Genomic DNA, 13,957 nt, shown 5'->3' on the forward strand with positions numbered 1-13,957 from the left:
GTATGTTTCTGTAACAGAGATCCTCCAGAGGGTTTGTGTTATCTTACCTTAGATGTGTGTACATTATGTGCGAGTTAGCCCTACAGCAGTGGTTGGAGAGTTTGCTTCGTGTGACCTCCCACTTAGCCCGAGTAAAGGATTTTGTCTGTTATGACTATGAAGTGTTTTATAGATTTTTTTTTTTGGGTGGAAACACTTGACTGTAGGTTTTGTGTAAGACTTCACATTTTGTCATACATATAGCCTTGTAAAAACTGTTGGACTATGTGATACTTGGCATTTGTTTTTGCCTCATCGGTTTCCTGTCTGGGTGTGTAACTCCGTCTTAATGTTACCTTTTTCATTTTGATCTGCCCCCATATCGTTCGTATTCAGGGTATCTTGTTTCTTTAAAAAAAAATTTTTATCATTAAGTTCTGGGTAGAGATGGACTTTGTTTAAAAAAAAAAAAAAAAAAAAAAACACTTCTTAAATATACATACGTTGGATTTCAGAGAAGTTGCTCTCTTATAAGCCATTTGTTCCTCCACCCTTTGTTACAATGGCTCATGGTATTTAGACTTCTGCTCTGCCTTCTTGTGGGTGTTTTACTGCTGCTCTTAGTGGTCTTGACTTCTGTTCTACCTCGTCTGCGTGCACCAGTTCCAGTGACCTGTTTGTGTAGCTCCTTCAAAAAAATTAAACATTTATGTTTTTTTCCAAAGCCTGGCAGCTCTTCTGATACGCACACTGGTCAACTGATTTTGTATGCAGGCTGCCTGCCATCGGCCTTACCTGGAAATCACTATGAAAAGATGCTGCAGTGCTACTTTATAACTTAGACATCTTGACAATGTAGTGCCTCACTATACTATCTGCTATCATTGCCATTACTACCACACATTCCACCACATCCAATCACACCCACTATCACCTTTACTACTACAACAACGTTCTTTTGTGTATCAGCGTTTTGTATTGAACAGTGGTTTGTATGTTAGAGAGAGGGTGACGTGTAGCATTGCCTGGGTGGCAACTGTAGTAACCCTCTATCTCGCCCTCCCTCTATCTCTCTCTCGGCCTCCCTCTATCTATCTATCGCCCTCGCTATCTATCCTATCACTACAGCATCACTCAGGGGCACCACAACATCACTATGCGCTACCAAAATGCTTATAAGTACAACAGTAACTTACAATATTATTATAATATAATATTATTGCCAACATTGCTTAATATTTTGCAACAGCTATCATCTTGCAAATCATCTTTATACACCAATACAGACTTTGCTAAAAATTTAATGCAACACATTGTCATATACAATGCCAATAACTCAAACTTTAATGCTGCGAGACCTATTGCATTGCAAATGCTTGTTGTTAATGATTCTCGGTTCTGTAAACTGAGATTATAGTTCCAAAGCATCAAAAGGTTTAGAGATATAGTTCAGCCACGGGATTGAAGACCCCTGATTCAGGATGAGACAATCCGAAATTATATTCCTGCTAAGTGACACATCTGGGTTCGCCCACATCCAAACCCTCAGCCATATGGGGGGCCAGATGAACATGATCAACAATACATTCTTGATTTAGTTCTGAGCGGATAATAAAACTAGAGGTGGACTAGAGAAGGTACAAAAACCTCAGACAAATTAGGTTTTCCTCAGCTTGAAGGAGAGAGTGCTGTGAAAACCCCATATACCTACCCTGTGCCCGCAGAAGTAACACATTGGGTATTATCTATTTTCAAAAGAGGGGAAATTGTCCCTTTATCCCTTGATCTTGAAAGACTGCATATAGCTCCTGCAGATCTGCTGAGTGTAAGGCAAGAACTATTTAGCTGTGAGTGCAGGACCCAGAGGAACTAGAAATGATTCCTATATAGCTAAAATAGCACACACTAGTAAGCGGTTGGCCTTTAATAGTGAGTCTGGTTAGACTGGTTTTACCAGGCCTGCATGCCAGGACTTGTGACTTTCCATAGTTGGTCTCTAAGTCAAGACTGACATAAACGAAGCGAAGCGATCCACCAGCAACCTCAGAGCGTTGCGAGTGCAGGCTAGGAGGACCACGTCATCTGCATAGAGCAGAGCAGGCACCTGTGTTTCAGAGATTCTAGAAGTGTCTACCAGACTTGAGGTCAAGTAGGGACACAAACCTTTGGTGCAAAGAATAAAAAGCAGTGGAGCATGGATACACCCTTGGTGCACTCCCAGCTTTAAAGAAAATTCAGGTGATATTTCGCCATTAATGCCCAAACCTACTCTTGCTGCTAAATCTGCATGCATAGAGTGAAAAGAATTCACTAAGGGAAAGTTCCATCCCTAAATCCAACATTAACCACAGGTTGGTCTTATTCACTGAATCAAAGGCTGTGGACAGGTCCATAAAGACTAGGTACAGTGGGCAACGCTTGACATTAGTATATTTACATACTATGAAACTTAAAGAAAGACATTATTCCACCCTATCCAAGCCTGAATGGAAACCAAATTGAAAGGAGGAAAGGATGTCATTATCACGGACCCATATATTGAGGCAGTTGTTGACTACTCGGTGAGTGTAATGTCGGTGAGTGATGTGGGTTGGCATTTTGGAGATGAGCCATCTCCCTTTTTAAATATTGGAACAATAGAGGATACAGTTCAGGAATGACGAGTGCTTCAATTGAGGGAGCTATTGAAAGCATTAGTGATCAAGGGTCCCTATAGATCTAAACTACATTTTATAAGGTCAATTGGAACTCCATATGGGCCTGGTGCGTTCCCGCCGAAGCGTTGAGTATTGCAGACTCTACTTCCGGCAAAGATACAAAAAAGAGTAGCGAGTGCTGCAATATATTACTAAGAGTGTTAACCAAATCCAGATACGCCTCAATGTCATATATGGAGGTAAAGTGAGAGACCCAGTCAGATCCTAAGATATTACACTGCAAAAGGGGTATTTCTGGGGCATTCCTAAGTCTTATTTCTTTATTAGGTCCCAGAACAATTTACTATTATTCCCTACTGTAGCGAGTTCTAATAATTCCCAATCCCTCTTGTGTAGGTCCTCTTTCCTGTGTTTGAGGGTGGATTTATAATCCTGGCATGCAGCCCAAACCTCAGGCCAAACCCTCAGATTGGCGATCAACTTCTACCTCAATCTGTGGTTGGCCGCTGAGCAGCGCTTGTCTAACCATCGCGGCACTCCTTTGTGATGGGTGGGTTTTCCGGCAGGCCTGTTTAATGCACTGAGTTAAACTATTGTACTGAGGTAACATGGCGTCTCCGCTTACTTAGGACAAGCAGTTGAAATATAGCCCAGGTTGCGAATTTAATAAAGTGGTTAAAGTGTAGGCTGGGTTTTTAGGGTGCCATTTGAGCCTCAGACCATCTGTAGAACGTTGAGCGATGGAGATTACATTGGTGTTGCGTTTATGTCTACTGAGAGGTAATTTGCCCAAAACAAAATAGGGCGTTATGATTGCCCCACCCAGTCTGCATAACCTCCCCTTTATAGAACCATGGTAGAAACTAGTCACAGATATATAATCGATAGTTGAGGCGCACTGCCCCCTCTGTAGGATGGCAAAACTATGCCACTCCTCTGAGTGTATCAAGTAGGCCAACTAAATTACGTGCTGCTAGATATCTGGACAGCTTCGTCCCTCTATCGTCACTAGTAATTCCACAACCTAAAGTTGACACTCCTGTTTCCCAATTACAGCCTCCTAACTTGGCTTTAAAATCTCCACACAATAGATAATAGAGCTGTGATTGTTTATTGCCTTCTGCAGCTTGTAATTTAGAGATAAAATTAAAAAGATGGGTAAAACGAAAACAAACAGTTTTAGAAAAATCATTATTGTAAAAATTAATTAAATAACAAGGGAAATGCAACAGACCGTCACACATTTTTAGAACTAAAAGAACTGGAGACCCAGGTTCAATAACTGTTACATCTGCATGAAGGCTTAAACTAACCCACACCGATAGTCCTCCAATTGCGCTACCTCTAGTAGTTGACCAAGTTTCCTTTAGAGCTATATTATCATACTTCACGACAAAGGCTTTTAAGGCCTGCAACGTTTCAACTTAATATGGAAAAAGAACATCCTTGGTTACAGTCTAGAGAATAGACCTTGGCCGGTGGAAGATTCTGACTCAGTCCCTGATCAGGGGTTTGATTTACCACTGTAGGGAGTCACTCCAAGTCTGAGAAGGCGTCAAATCTATTTACAGTGGGAATGGAAAAAGAGATGATTGAACTTACAGGGGGAACTACTAGTCCTTGGGCAGGCGCCCTAGCTGAAGTTCTTAAAGGGCAAGACGTGGTTAAATGCAGCGGGAATACCTGCAGATGAACCTGAGAGTGATGATGGTGTGTGATTGAAGGGCCCAATGGATAAGTATATATCTGAGATTGAGAAGAAGGGGGTTTGTAAAGCTACCCCAGGGAAACCAGAGTGAGAGTATTCCTCAACATATTTTAACAATTGGCACTGACCAACAAATTGCGAACCGACATAGGAAATCTAAAATTCACAATTATACAATCACTATTAGAGTTAACAAGGTTTGGCCCAATCCAAGCACACCTCCGTACTAACAAGATGTCTTTAGCATGATGCATTGGTAGACCTTTATGGTGGACTAACCAGTCTAAGGTTTTATTAAACAGTTTCTCATAGGATTCTTGTTGACATTTTCGTAGAGATGGTGCCAGAATCAGAACAGCCACACGCGGCTGGAGAAAGGGTAGTAACCACTTGTGCAGGTGTGACACAGAGTGATGACTCCTTCCTTTTCAGAACCTTCAGAATAGAGCCTTCGGCAGAGCGGGAGGTTCATGGGGGGTCTCCTTCAGCACAAATGGGTTGCCCATTCGGCCAAGGATCCCCCACTGAGACTGTGTTGCCTGATGATGCTGGGTTCGTGCACGAAATGGTTTGAGTTACAGCACAAACCAATTAGTTAGTAGTTGTTTAGGCCCTTTTGCCTGAGGGGCTTTATTGCTAGCTGTTCTATATGGCAAATGCAAGCAAGGCTGTAGTAATGCAATTTTAGCTTCAATAGAGACTAACTGTTGAATGAGAGGAGAGATTTCCATCCTTAGTACTAAACGGAACATCTCACAACGGCTCTCAAATAGGGGCATCAGATAATCTTGGTTAGAGGTTGAAGACCCATCCTCCCTTCCTGATGGTATCATAGGGTTCGAGGATCTCGAAGTCACCAAATCAGCAACCTGCAAAGGGGCCTCCTGTGGCATAACGATACTACTACTCAGTTACTTAGGCAGTGCGCCTCTTTTGGACTGGGGTGAAAGCAGGGCTCCTCGCAAGTGTGGAAGTCAGCGAGTTTGCATCTGTAATTAAATTTCAAACTCGACTGGGTATGGTGTCTGGTGCAACCTCATTGAGTGTCGAGGTTAAGTCAGGGGGGAGGCGGAGCGGGGCTGTAGCCCAAGTTTAAAGAAAGTCTCCTCTCCGTCATCACAGATGATCTCTGTGTGGATAACACCTATGGCATGCTCTAGCATGCAATCGATGGATGTGGCTTCGATGGGAGGAGTGGACTTGAGACCACAACCATCAGTTTTCTTCTTGCACATGTCGTCTCAAATCAATTAAGCCTGTCAAGAAATTAGTACCACAGAAGCCTGTTGAAACGAACCCAGATGGTTGACTGAACCAAAGATCGGAAGGACCTCTACCACAGGAGATAGGCAGCAGAAACAATAAAAGTAAACAAGCGGAGCCTTCTGCTCTTTATGAAACGAGCCAAGACTCCTCCAGTATTAAGGGAGTGTGGGGTTTCAATGCTGCCATCGTTTGTGACAGATATGGACATAAGAAAGTCACTTGGTTGACAGCGATACTCGACAGAGTCACCTGGTAGAAGAGGAAAAGAAGAATCAAAACCTCCCACCAGTAGGCTGAAACTTAATGAAGCGATAAACATAGAAGCTCCTACGAATTCCCTTGATGGAGACAGGGCAACTTCTGTGAGGATGAAGAGACAAAAAAGACAAGAAGGACGCCAAAAGATAACACTGCCCATGCACTGGATCGCAGAGCCAAGAGTGGGAACCCAGCCCAGCATCCTCTGGTCTCTGACGAATAGGACACTTTGTTCCGCACACATTTACAACGCGTGCCATTCCCCCGCATTTTTTAGTCCGCAAAAACCTTTACAACGCGGGCCTTTACAATGCAATCCATTACAACGCTTTGTCCATTACAATGCAATTTACTATTCTAACTCCACAGGGGCAATGGGGAATGCATTGTAATGGTTTGTGGTGTAAAGCCCTGCATTGTAAACGTTTTTGCAGAGTAAAAAATGCATGGTAATGCCATGCATTGTAAAGCATGCGGAGTAGATGATGTTTCCCATCTCTGACACCCGTGTGCATCCCATGCTGTTCTTGTGATGACAGGCCCCAGCACTGCTGTATGGGAACATAGTCCCACCCAGAACAATCTCAAAGTTTACCAAAATGCAGGCGAAGTGGCAACTGGAAAACAACCTGCACTGCGGGAGTCCGTAGACACTTTATAGCGCATCGTTCTCGTGACACCAGCCCCTGCACTACCGTCTGGGGGATATAGTCCCACCCCAGCCCAAGCTTCACCAAAATGCGGGCAAAGTGACAGCTGGAAAACAACAAAATTGTCAGATTGGGTAAAACCCTGAAGTTGATCTCTGAACAAGGATGCTGATAGATCTTCATGAGTACGGGCCTCATTGCTCCCTTTCATGGTGCCGATCAACAAAATGACATTTATTAAATTGTGTAGTAGTAGTAGCACATATTGATTACAGTGCAGGGCATCAAAGAGGAGGAGTATGAAACAGTATATAAAAAAAGTTCTGGTTTTTTTACTATTGTTATAGCAGCCAAAGACCAAACTGATGTCAGATAACTTTTAATGACCTGGTAAACCTATCTTTGATTTTGTGAGTGTCATTAGGTAATCAAAGTCGTTCGCTCTTTTTTCTACTTGAAACTTATGAATCTGCTTTGGTTGCTTGTCGAAAACTATTAGCTTGTGTTTTTCAATTTTTATCAACACTGTATTATCAGTACAGTTACTCTGTACATCATGCTTTTACCAGAATCAAGGGTGTGTTTTCATTCGATGCTGCTAACAATATAGCCACAAAAAGCACGGCAGGGAAGCGATGCATGCGCACTCTAGAGACATCTCCTCTTAGGAAGAGGAGCGTGCTACTTAAATCTTCAAGAAAGATGTTAGATTAGGTGGATGCCAGAAGACCTCCATACCTTAATTTCCAGCCAATTGGATTCTGTATACCAATCTCATCCTCTGTCTCATATCTTACAGTAGCCTTAGTTGCTTTATAAATCTGTGTCAAGATACCAATTATAGCTTCACTGATTCCTTTAGCTTCGATGAGGGACCGCATAATACGTAAATGCATTGAATCAAAAGCCTGGAGGAGATCAATAAATATAGCTTAAATGTCAGCGCTCTTTAAGATTACATATTTATTGAGGGTCTTCTGAAGGGAATTAGATTGTTCAATAATGTGCATACACTCCCTAAAGCTGTCTTCAAGTATTTCAATAATATTATCTTCTTCAAACAACCCTGTTCAATGCAGAAGTTTCAAATACCCATGTAACAAGAAAACTGAGTGATAAGTAGCAGGGGCAGGCTTGTCTCAGATTTTGTGTACTGAAATGGCTATGGTTAGATTCTAGGGGGTGTTGCCAGGTCTTTTGGTCATCTCAGATTCCTATTTGGTAATGGCTTCTTCTGTGATTCCCTATCCCTCGGGGACAAATTATGATCTTACAGCTCATACAGATAATACTATTACAGTTGATGCTTGAACAATCTAGTCTGCACCACCATTTTGATGTATTTATTTGATATTTTCAGCACACTGCCCACATTGGATCACACTGAGACTATGGAGTGAGGTGTGGGAGTGTTGACCAAACTTTTTTGTAATTCTGGTCCTTGCCCTATGTGATTTGAACATGTTTTTGGTTTTACCATCTATTAAGGCTATACCCATATTTAGCAAGATCATAGGCCCACCTCTCCAGGGATCCTGAAAATTTTTCATAGAGATACTTTTGCTATCATGTATCCAATTCACTAGACTCCCTCAACTTTGATTTTTCCCTGTCAGATTATCCTCCCTCTGAGACCTTCTTTTCAGTTTCAGTTCCCTCCTTCACATTTGAGACATTTAGAGTAAAGAATCTTCCAAAAACCCAAAATGTATAAATTGAATAAACTAGTAAATGTTAAATAATTTGTGTGAAGTATGCTTTATTTGTATAAGTGACTATTTCATAACAGTAATACGCTATTAAAAAGACTGACATTTAACTCTGCTTGCGTTTCACCCAGGTGACCAGACGGGTGAATGCAGAGCCCATGGGAATTTAGGCTCAGCATTCTTCTCCAAAGGAAACTATCGGGAGGCTCTCACCAACCACCGACATCAGCTGGTGCTCGCCATGAAACTTAAGGAGAGAGAGGTAGGAGGTTTATTAAACATATGCACAGAGGACAGATGGTTCCTGTAGTCCTGTTTGTCCTCTCCCTACTCACAACTGTGATGCTTCATCATCTAAGTCATAGAGTCGACTATAACACTGTGCATGTTTTTCTCCATCAGGAAATTTCATTTAAAGGAAATAATACCAAACTGTGAATATATTGCCAACATACTGCTACTACTGCTGAACACATTAGGAAAGATCAGATTTTGTGATAGAAATATGAAAATACTGCATGGGTTTGTAACCTGTTATGAGGTACTACATCTTCACATGGAGTATAGTATGTATGTGGTGGTACTTTCCATTGTCTGCCTCAATTCCTGACCTTTGATGGTATGCCTACAAGTACTTGTAGTGTGTCTACAAGTCCTGCAGTAACCATTATACAGGGTGTATGGCTTGCCCAATGTTTCTCTTATTGCACTGCATTGCATGTGGCTGTGTGGCCAGTGAGTCATGGCTTGAATGTGGAAATGTTTGATTCATTATTAGTTTGCACTATTTGTTTTATCCCAGTGGGTCTTACACTAGGTAGTGCTATGGTGAATGAAGAAACGGTTATACGACTCATAGCTTCCTACAGTATATATATATATATATTATTATATTATCTGCTAAGCTAAATATAGTGCAAAGCAGAAGCCGGACTCCTTCTGTGTAATTTACATTAATACTGTGCAATGCAAAACCTTTGCCAGTCAATTACTATGTTACGCTTTTGGAGGTGCAATATTAGCGATATACTTCATTGTAATATGTGCTGGGATGAGAGAAGGCTTTGTAATTGTAAACTGCAATTAAGCTTTATTTTTGGAATATCCTGTCTGTGTAGATTTTCCTTTTTGTGAGCCTGAGAATCTCCTCTAACAACCTTAAAGTGCACTTTTCCCTAAGGCATTCTGAGAACTGCATAGACAAAATCATTTGTGTTAAAACATTGGAAAGCAGCTCTCAGATGATGTCATCCAGAGATTTATAACTCAACTTCACGAAATTATGTTTCCAATACTGGTCAGAAATTTGCCATCTTTTCCCAAGCTTTTGTCTCGTGTTTTTTTACTCTAAAAACCACTTTGCATAAGAGTTCGAGTCAGAAACATATTTTTAATAGGGTATGACTGTTTTCAGCATAGTTTCCTTGTGAGATTAACAACTTTCGTTTTTAGTATACCTTGGAAATGGTCATTCGTAGATTCCCATGCATTTCCTTCTCCTTCTTGTCTGCCCTTCTTTATCATAAGAGAGGCCAATTTGCATGGATACGTTTTGTGGACATGTGCATTAATACATATACCTTTTTTTCCTCCATGTGGAAAAGTATTTTTCTCCTTTCCACAACAACCACATAAAATATGGAGGTCTATGTAAGGAATTTCAATGCATTTTCATATTGGGAATGACCATGCAAACGTTTGTGTATACAGATAAATTCCCAAAAGAGCGCAGTTTGCAGGCGTTCCGAACATTTTATGTTGCCACCTCCTCCTAATTCTCTGCTGACTTCTTTCCCAAGGTCAAACTGAGGAAGAGGTGTTGTTCTTGCTGCTTCTCCCTATTGTAGGGAGATGTTACAATTTGATATATCAATAAATCTTGATACTTTACATCGGGATTTGAAAAATGAAACCTTTTCCCACCAGAGTGACTCTAAAATGTGACAAACGCTTTATAAGTCACACCTTTTATTAACTACAAATATTTATTAATATAGCATATATGAAGCACTGTACAATGGAACTTTATATAGTGACAAACCAGTTAATTAATCCTTCTAAATTATTGTGGAAGATATAGACGCGTATATATAGCACTCCATATAAAACTAACTATTCAAGAAGGCGCCTGCCACATTGATAAGAGAGAGGAATTTACGGCAGATAAAGACTCATAGGTAACAATCAGTATAACAATTGCTGGCATCGTATGTATGATGAAGTCATTAATGAAGCACACCCATAACTATAATACATAGCAACGTAATATAATCGGTGTAAGAGTGGTGGGTCTGGGTGGGAGGATGCTGGAATTGCCTAATATATTTGGCTGGGAAGACCAAATTACGTAACAGCTAGACAATAAACAGCTTTACAAACTGTCACCTTCATGTGTGAACTAATCACTAATACATGGTTCCAGCGGAGTAGTGTACTATCTGTCCACAAAGTGCTTCAGTGCCTAGTCAAGGGTAGTAGTATGTTACAATTACAAAATAGTCCCTGACAGGAGGGATTCAAACAGAAAACAATGAATATAGGCCTGACATCAGTGATATATTGAAGCTGTCCAGAAAAATTTAATAATGTATCAAATCACATAAAACACAAGAATAAAGTGGGACACAATCCTGCATCCAAAGCAGCATATATAACAAAGACACAAATGAACAGAAATTCACAAATTCAGAAAAAGGCTCAGGCAGGACAAAAAATGCTTGTAACTTGTATAAAGAAATGCAACAAGCAAACATAATGTAGAGACACCGTAAAATTGAGGGGATAGTGGTGTTCCCGAGGGAAATGTCCGCACTATTCTATGAACCACAAGTATATATCAAAAATCAGTACACGAAGAGTTAGAATAACGCAATAGAAACAATCATAGTATCTTGGGTGCTAAAGAAAATCTATGCACCTACTATCCAAAGGTGCTATAGGCAAACACCGAAATGCAAGCCCGTGTCAGTGTATATGGGGAAATTCTAATTACAGCACTCCAAATTGGTAAAATCAACAGCGAGCTCTAGTATATAGCCCTCAGCACTCAAGCTTTTATACACAGGAGTGTTCAAACAAGCAGACACAGATGCAGTTCAAAAGGAGCAGTTTCTTCATATATAATGACGGATCGACAGTTGTGACGCCAATATAATTTGAGATCCAAGTCTGTAATCTTCAAAAGTTTCTTTATTCAAAATTTCATAAGGATTTTTCCAGCATATTGTTCGCCAACACGTGTTTCGTCTCTTGCTGAGACTTTATCAAGGCATAAATCATGTGTGGAATTCGTGATGTCAAGGATGAACGTATCAGGGGGCACTGTTATAATCCAAGGATAAAATGCCAAAATGTGAGGAGCAGCGTCCAATAGCGGTGGTTAATACACACGATAGAAGGGCAACAGCATATAAAGGATTATTGCGGAAAGGCCAGCATGACCCGGATTATTAAGTATAAACTCTGCCCCCAAGAAATATCGAATGGGTCCTTGTAGTTACAGCGCGTGGAGTATGGCGCAGAGTAAAGGCAAAACTTCAATACACTATTATCTAGACAACCTTGATAAGTTGTAATCAAAAGCAGCAAAGTGCTCGTATTCCGACGTGACGGTCCGCTTCAGGAACAATGTAGAGACACCGTTACACATCAGTAATTAATTTAATTGCATTTATGGTGCATATAAGGTCGACGACGTTTCGATCCCATAGAAACAATATTGGGATCATCATCAGGACGTAAAAATGACATGCTTGACGGAATTTTAGCAAAACGTAATAGCAGGGGGCAAGCAATGAGGCAATTGGAAAATGCCAGGAAGGGATTACTGCGGTCGCATGGAGGTACGCTAGATCACTTGAGCGTCTTGGCGCATAGCAAAGGAGGTAGGGTGGGATTGGGGCAATTTCCAATTGAGAGTACTGGTATGGAGAGGCCCAGTAACCTAATTACACGAATAGCGGCAACCAATCCAATTTGGAAATATATGAAAGGTGCTGTGAGTCACGCAACAATGATGCGAGTACTCCTGAGCCGGTACAAGGACCTGTGTGTCCATAGGTATTCCGGTGTGCTCGGGTCAAGGGTAGTAAGCACCATATAAACACCCGTAACACACCACACCATAATTACAATGGCAGGACTGACATAAGTATCCTTAGAGTCAAGGGAGAGACGAAAAGTCAAAGACCACTCAGGATTGGCAGTGTGTTGGCCATCTTGGAGCTTGGATGAGTTGTTGGCCATCACTGTCTAATGTGGATGACTATGTTGGTGGAAACCGAGCTCTGTATATATGGCCCGCTCTGCATGCACCAGCCATTGTTGTGTGTCTGACAGACAGACTACAGCACACTTGCTTGCCTGGGCTCAGCAGGAGTTTCACACATTTGTCACTCTTTAGAGCTTGTCAAGGGATTGCAGACCGTTTGTGGTAATTAATCATAGCTGTGTCGTACATCATTGTCATGACAGTCTGCCAGGTTGGACTTGGATCCCAAAAGCTATTGTTCGTTGGCCACCATACTCATGTGACCTCTCAGAATAAACCCGAAATCCTCTGTGGGCCGTAAATAGTTAGTTTTGTACTTGGAAAGCAGAGGCTCGCTTTAACTTTGAAAACCATCACTTCGCTTGTAAAATGCGCCAACTGTTTCTAGTTGTTTTTGTAAAGAATTCTCGGCACAATAAAACACATGTTATGTTGATGTGAAATGACTATTTAAAACGAAATGAAAACCGAAAAAAACAAATGTTTAGATATAGAGCAACAATTCTGAGAAGGCCTCATGGGCAATCCAGCGCGTTTAACTTTCCATATTAGATGTGGGGGCTGAGGTTACTTGGAAATTGTGTGAGATGTTCCCATTTGTTTAAAAAAACATAAAGTACAACCATTTTCAATCATGCAGTGTGCCGTCCAATGTCATCTGTAGCCTTTACATAAATCTTTGCAATTAATTATCCTGAAGTTTTTATAATGCTGCGTGTCATTTAGGCCACTGCAGGGCGCAGCAAGAGAAAAAACATGGAAGTTCAAATTAATTCCAGCCAGATGGCTAGGGTGATCCTATATCTGACATTTTTCGGTCCTCTATGCACACATTGGACTTAGTTGGATTACTTTGCTGTGGTGTTCTGAATGAAGCCGGTTTCAGCTATGTATAATAACATTTAGCGGCCAACTGATGGCTCCCCTTCCCCTGGTGTGTGAGCTGGGAGGATGGGTTTGATTGACAGAATGCGGTGATGTCATGGAGTGTTGGTGTGTGTGAGTGCAAGAGAAAGGATGCTCGTGATGTACAGCTGTAGGCAGGATGGAGGCCTGACCAGAGCTATTGAAGCTGAGCCTATAAGTGGGGCCTAACCTGAATAAAGAATGAATTACCTCCTCCCTGTGTAGATCCTGTCTCTACTAGGTGAGTAGAGTACCCTCCTTCCAGGCTCAGCAAATTACCTAGGTGAAATAAGAGTGGTGTGTGCCATCCTACCACCAGTAACTTCTTCTGGTTCCCTCATCTCCCAGCCAACGTAACCTTGGTATTGTACATCAATTCCTCCCCCCTAGCATTACAGAGAGAAAAGATTGGTATGCATCAGTGAGTTCACAACTAAACTACTCAAAAAAGCAAATACTTCAGTTCCAACGCCTTGTGATTTTTGTTGAAGAAGCTGCTGATTTTTAGATCTGCTTTTTCTTAACTGGTATACCATGCTTCTATTTTTAATATT

The 13,957-nt window shown here is 41.3% G+C and overlaps 1 protein-coding gene across 2 annotated transcripts in view; it reads left to right on the forward strand.

The window, feature by feature from the left end:
* TTC28 (tetratricopeptide repeat domain 28) overlaps nt 1-13,957 on the forward strand; it is a 1,211,014-nt gene that overhangs the window by 363,895 nt on the left and 833,162 nt on the right. For both annotated transcript variants that reach the window (XM_078667293.1, XM_078667294.1), the window contains exon 4: nt 8,359-8,489. In XM_078667293.1, coding sequence (XP_078523419.1) covers nt 8,359-8,489 — 131 coding nt within the window. The remainder of the gene's footprint in view (nt 1-8,358; nt 8,490-13,957) is intronic.

The sequence above is a fragment of the Lissotriton helveticus genome, chromosome 11 (assembly GCF_964261635.1).
Source record: "Lissotriton helveticus chromosome 11, aLisHel1.1, whole genome shotgun sequence".
Classification (NCBI taxonomy): Eukaryota; Metazoa; Chordata; class Amphibia; order Caudata; family Salamandridae; genus Lissotriton; species Lissotriton helveticus.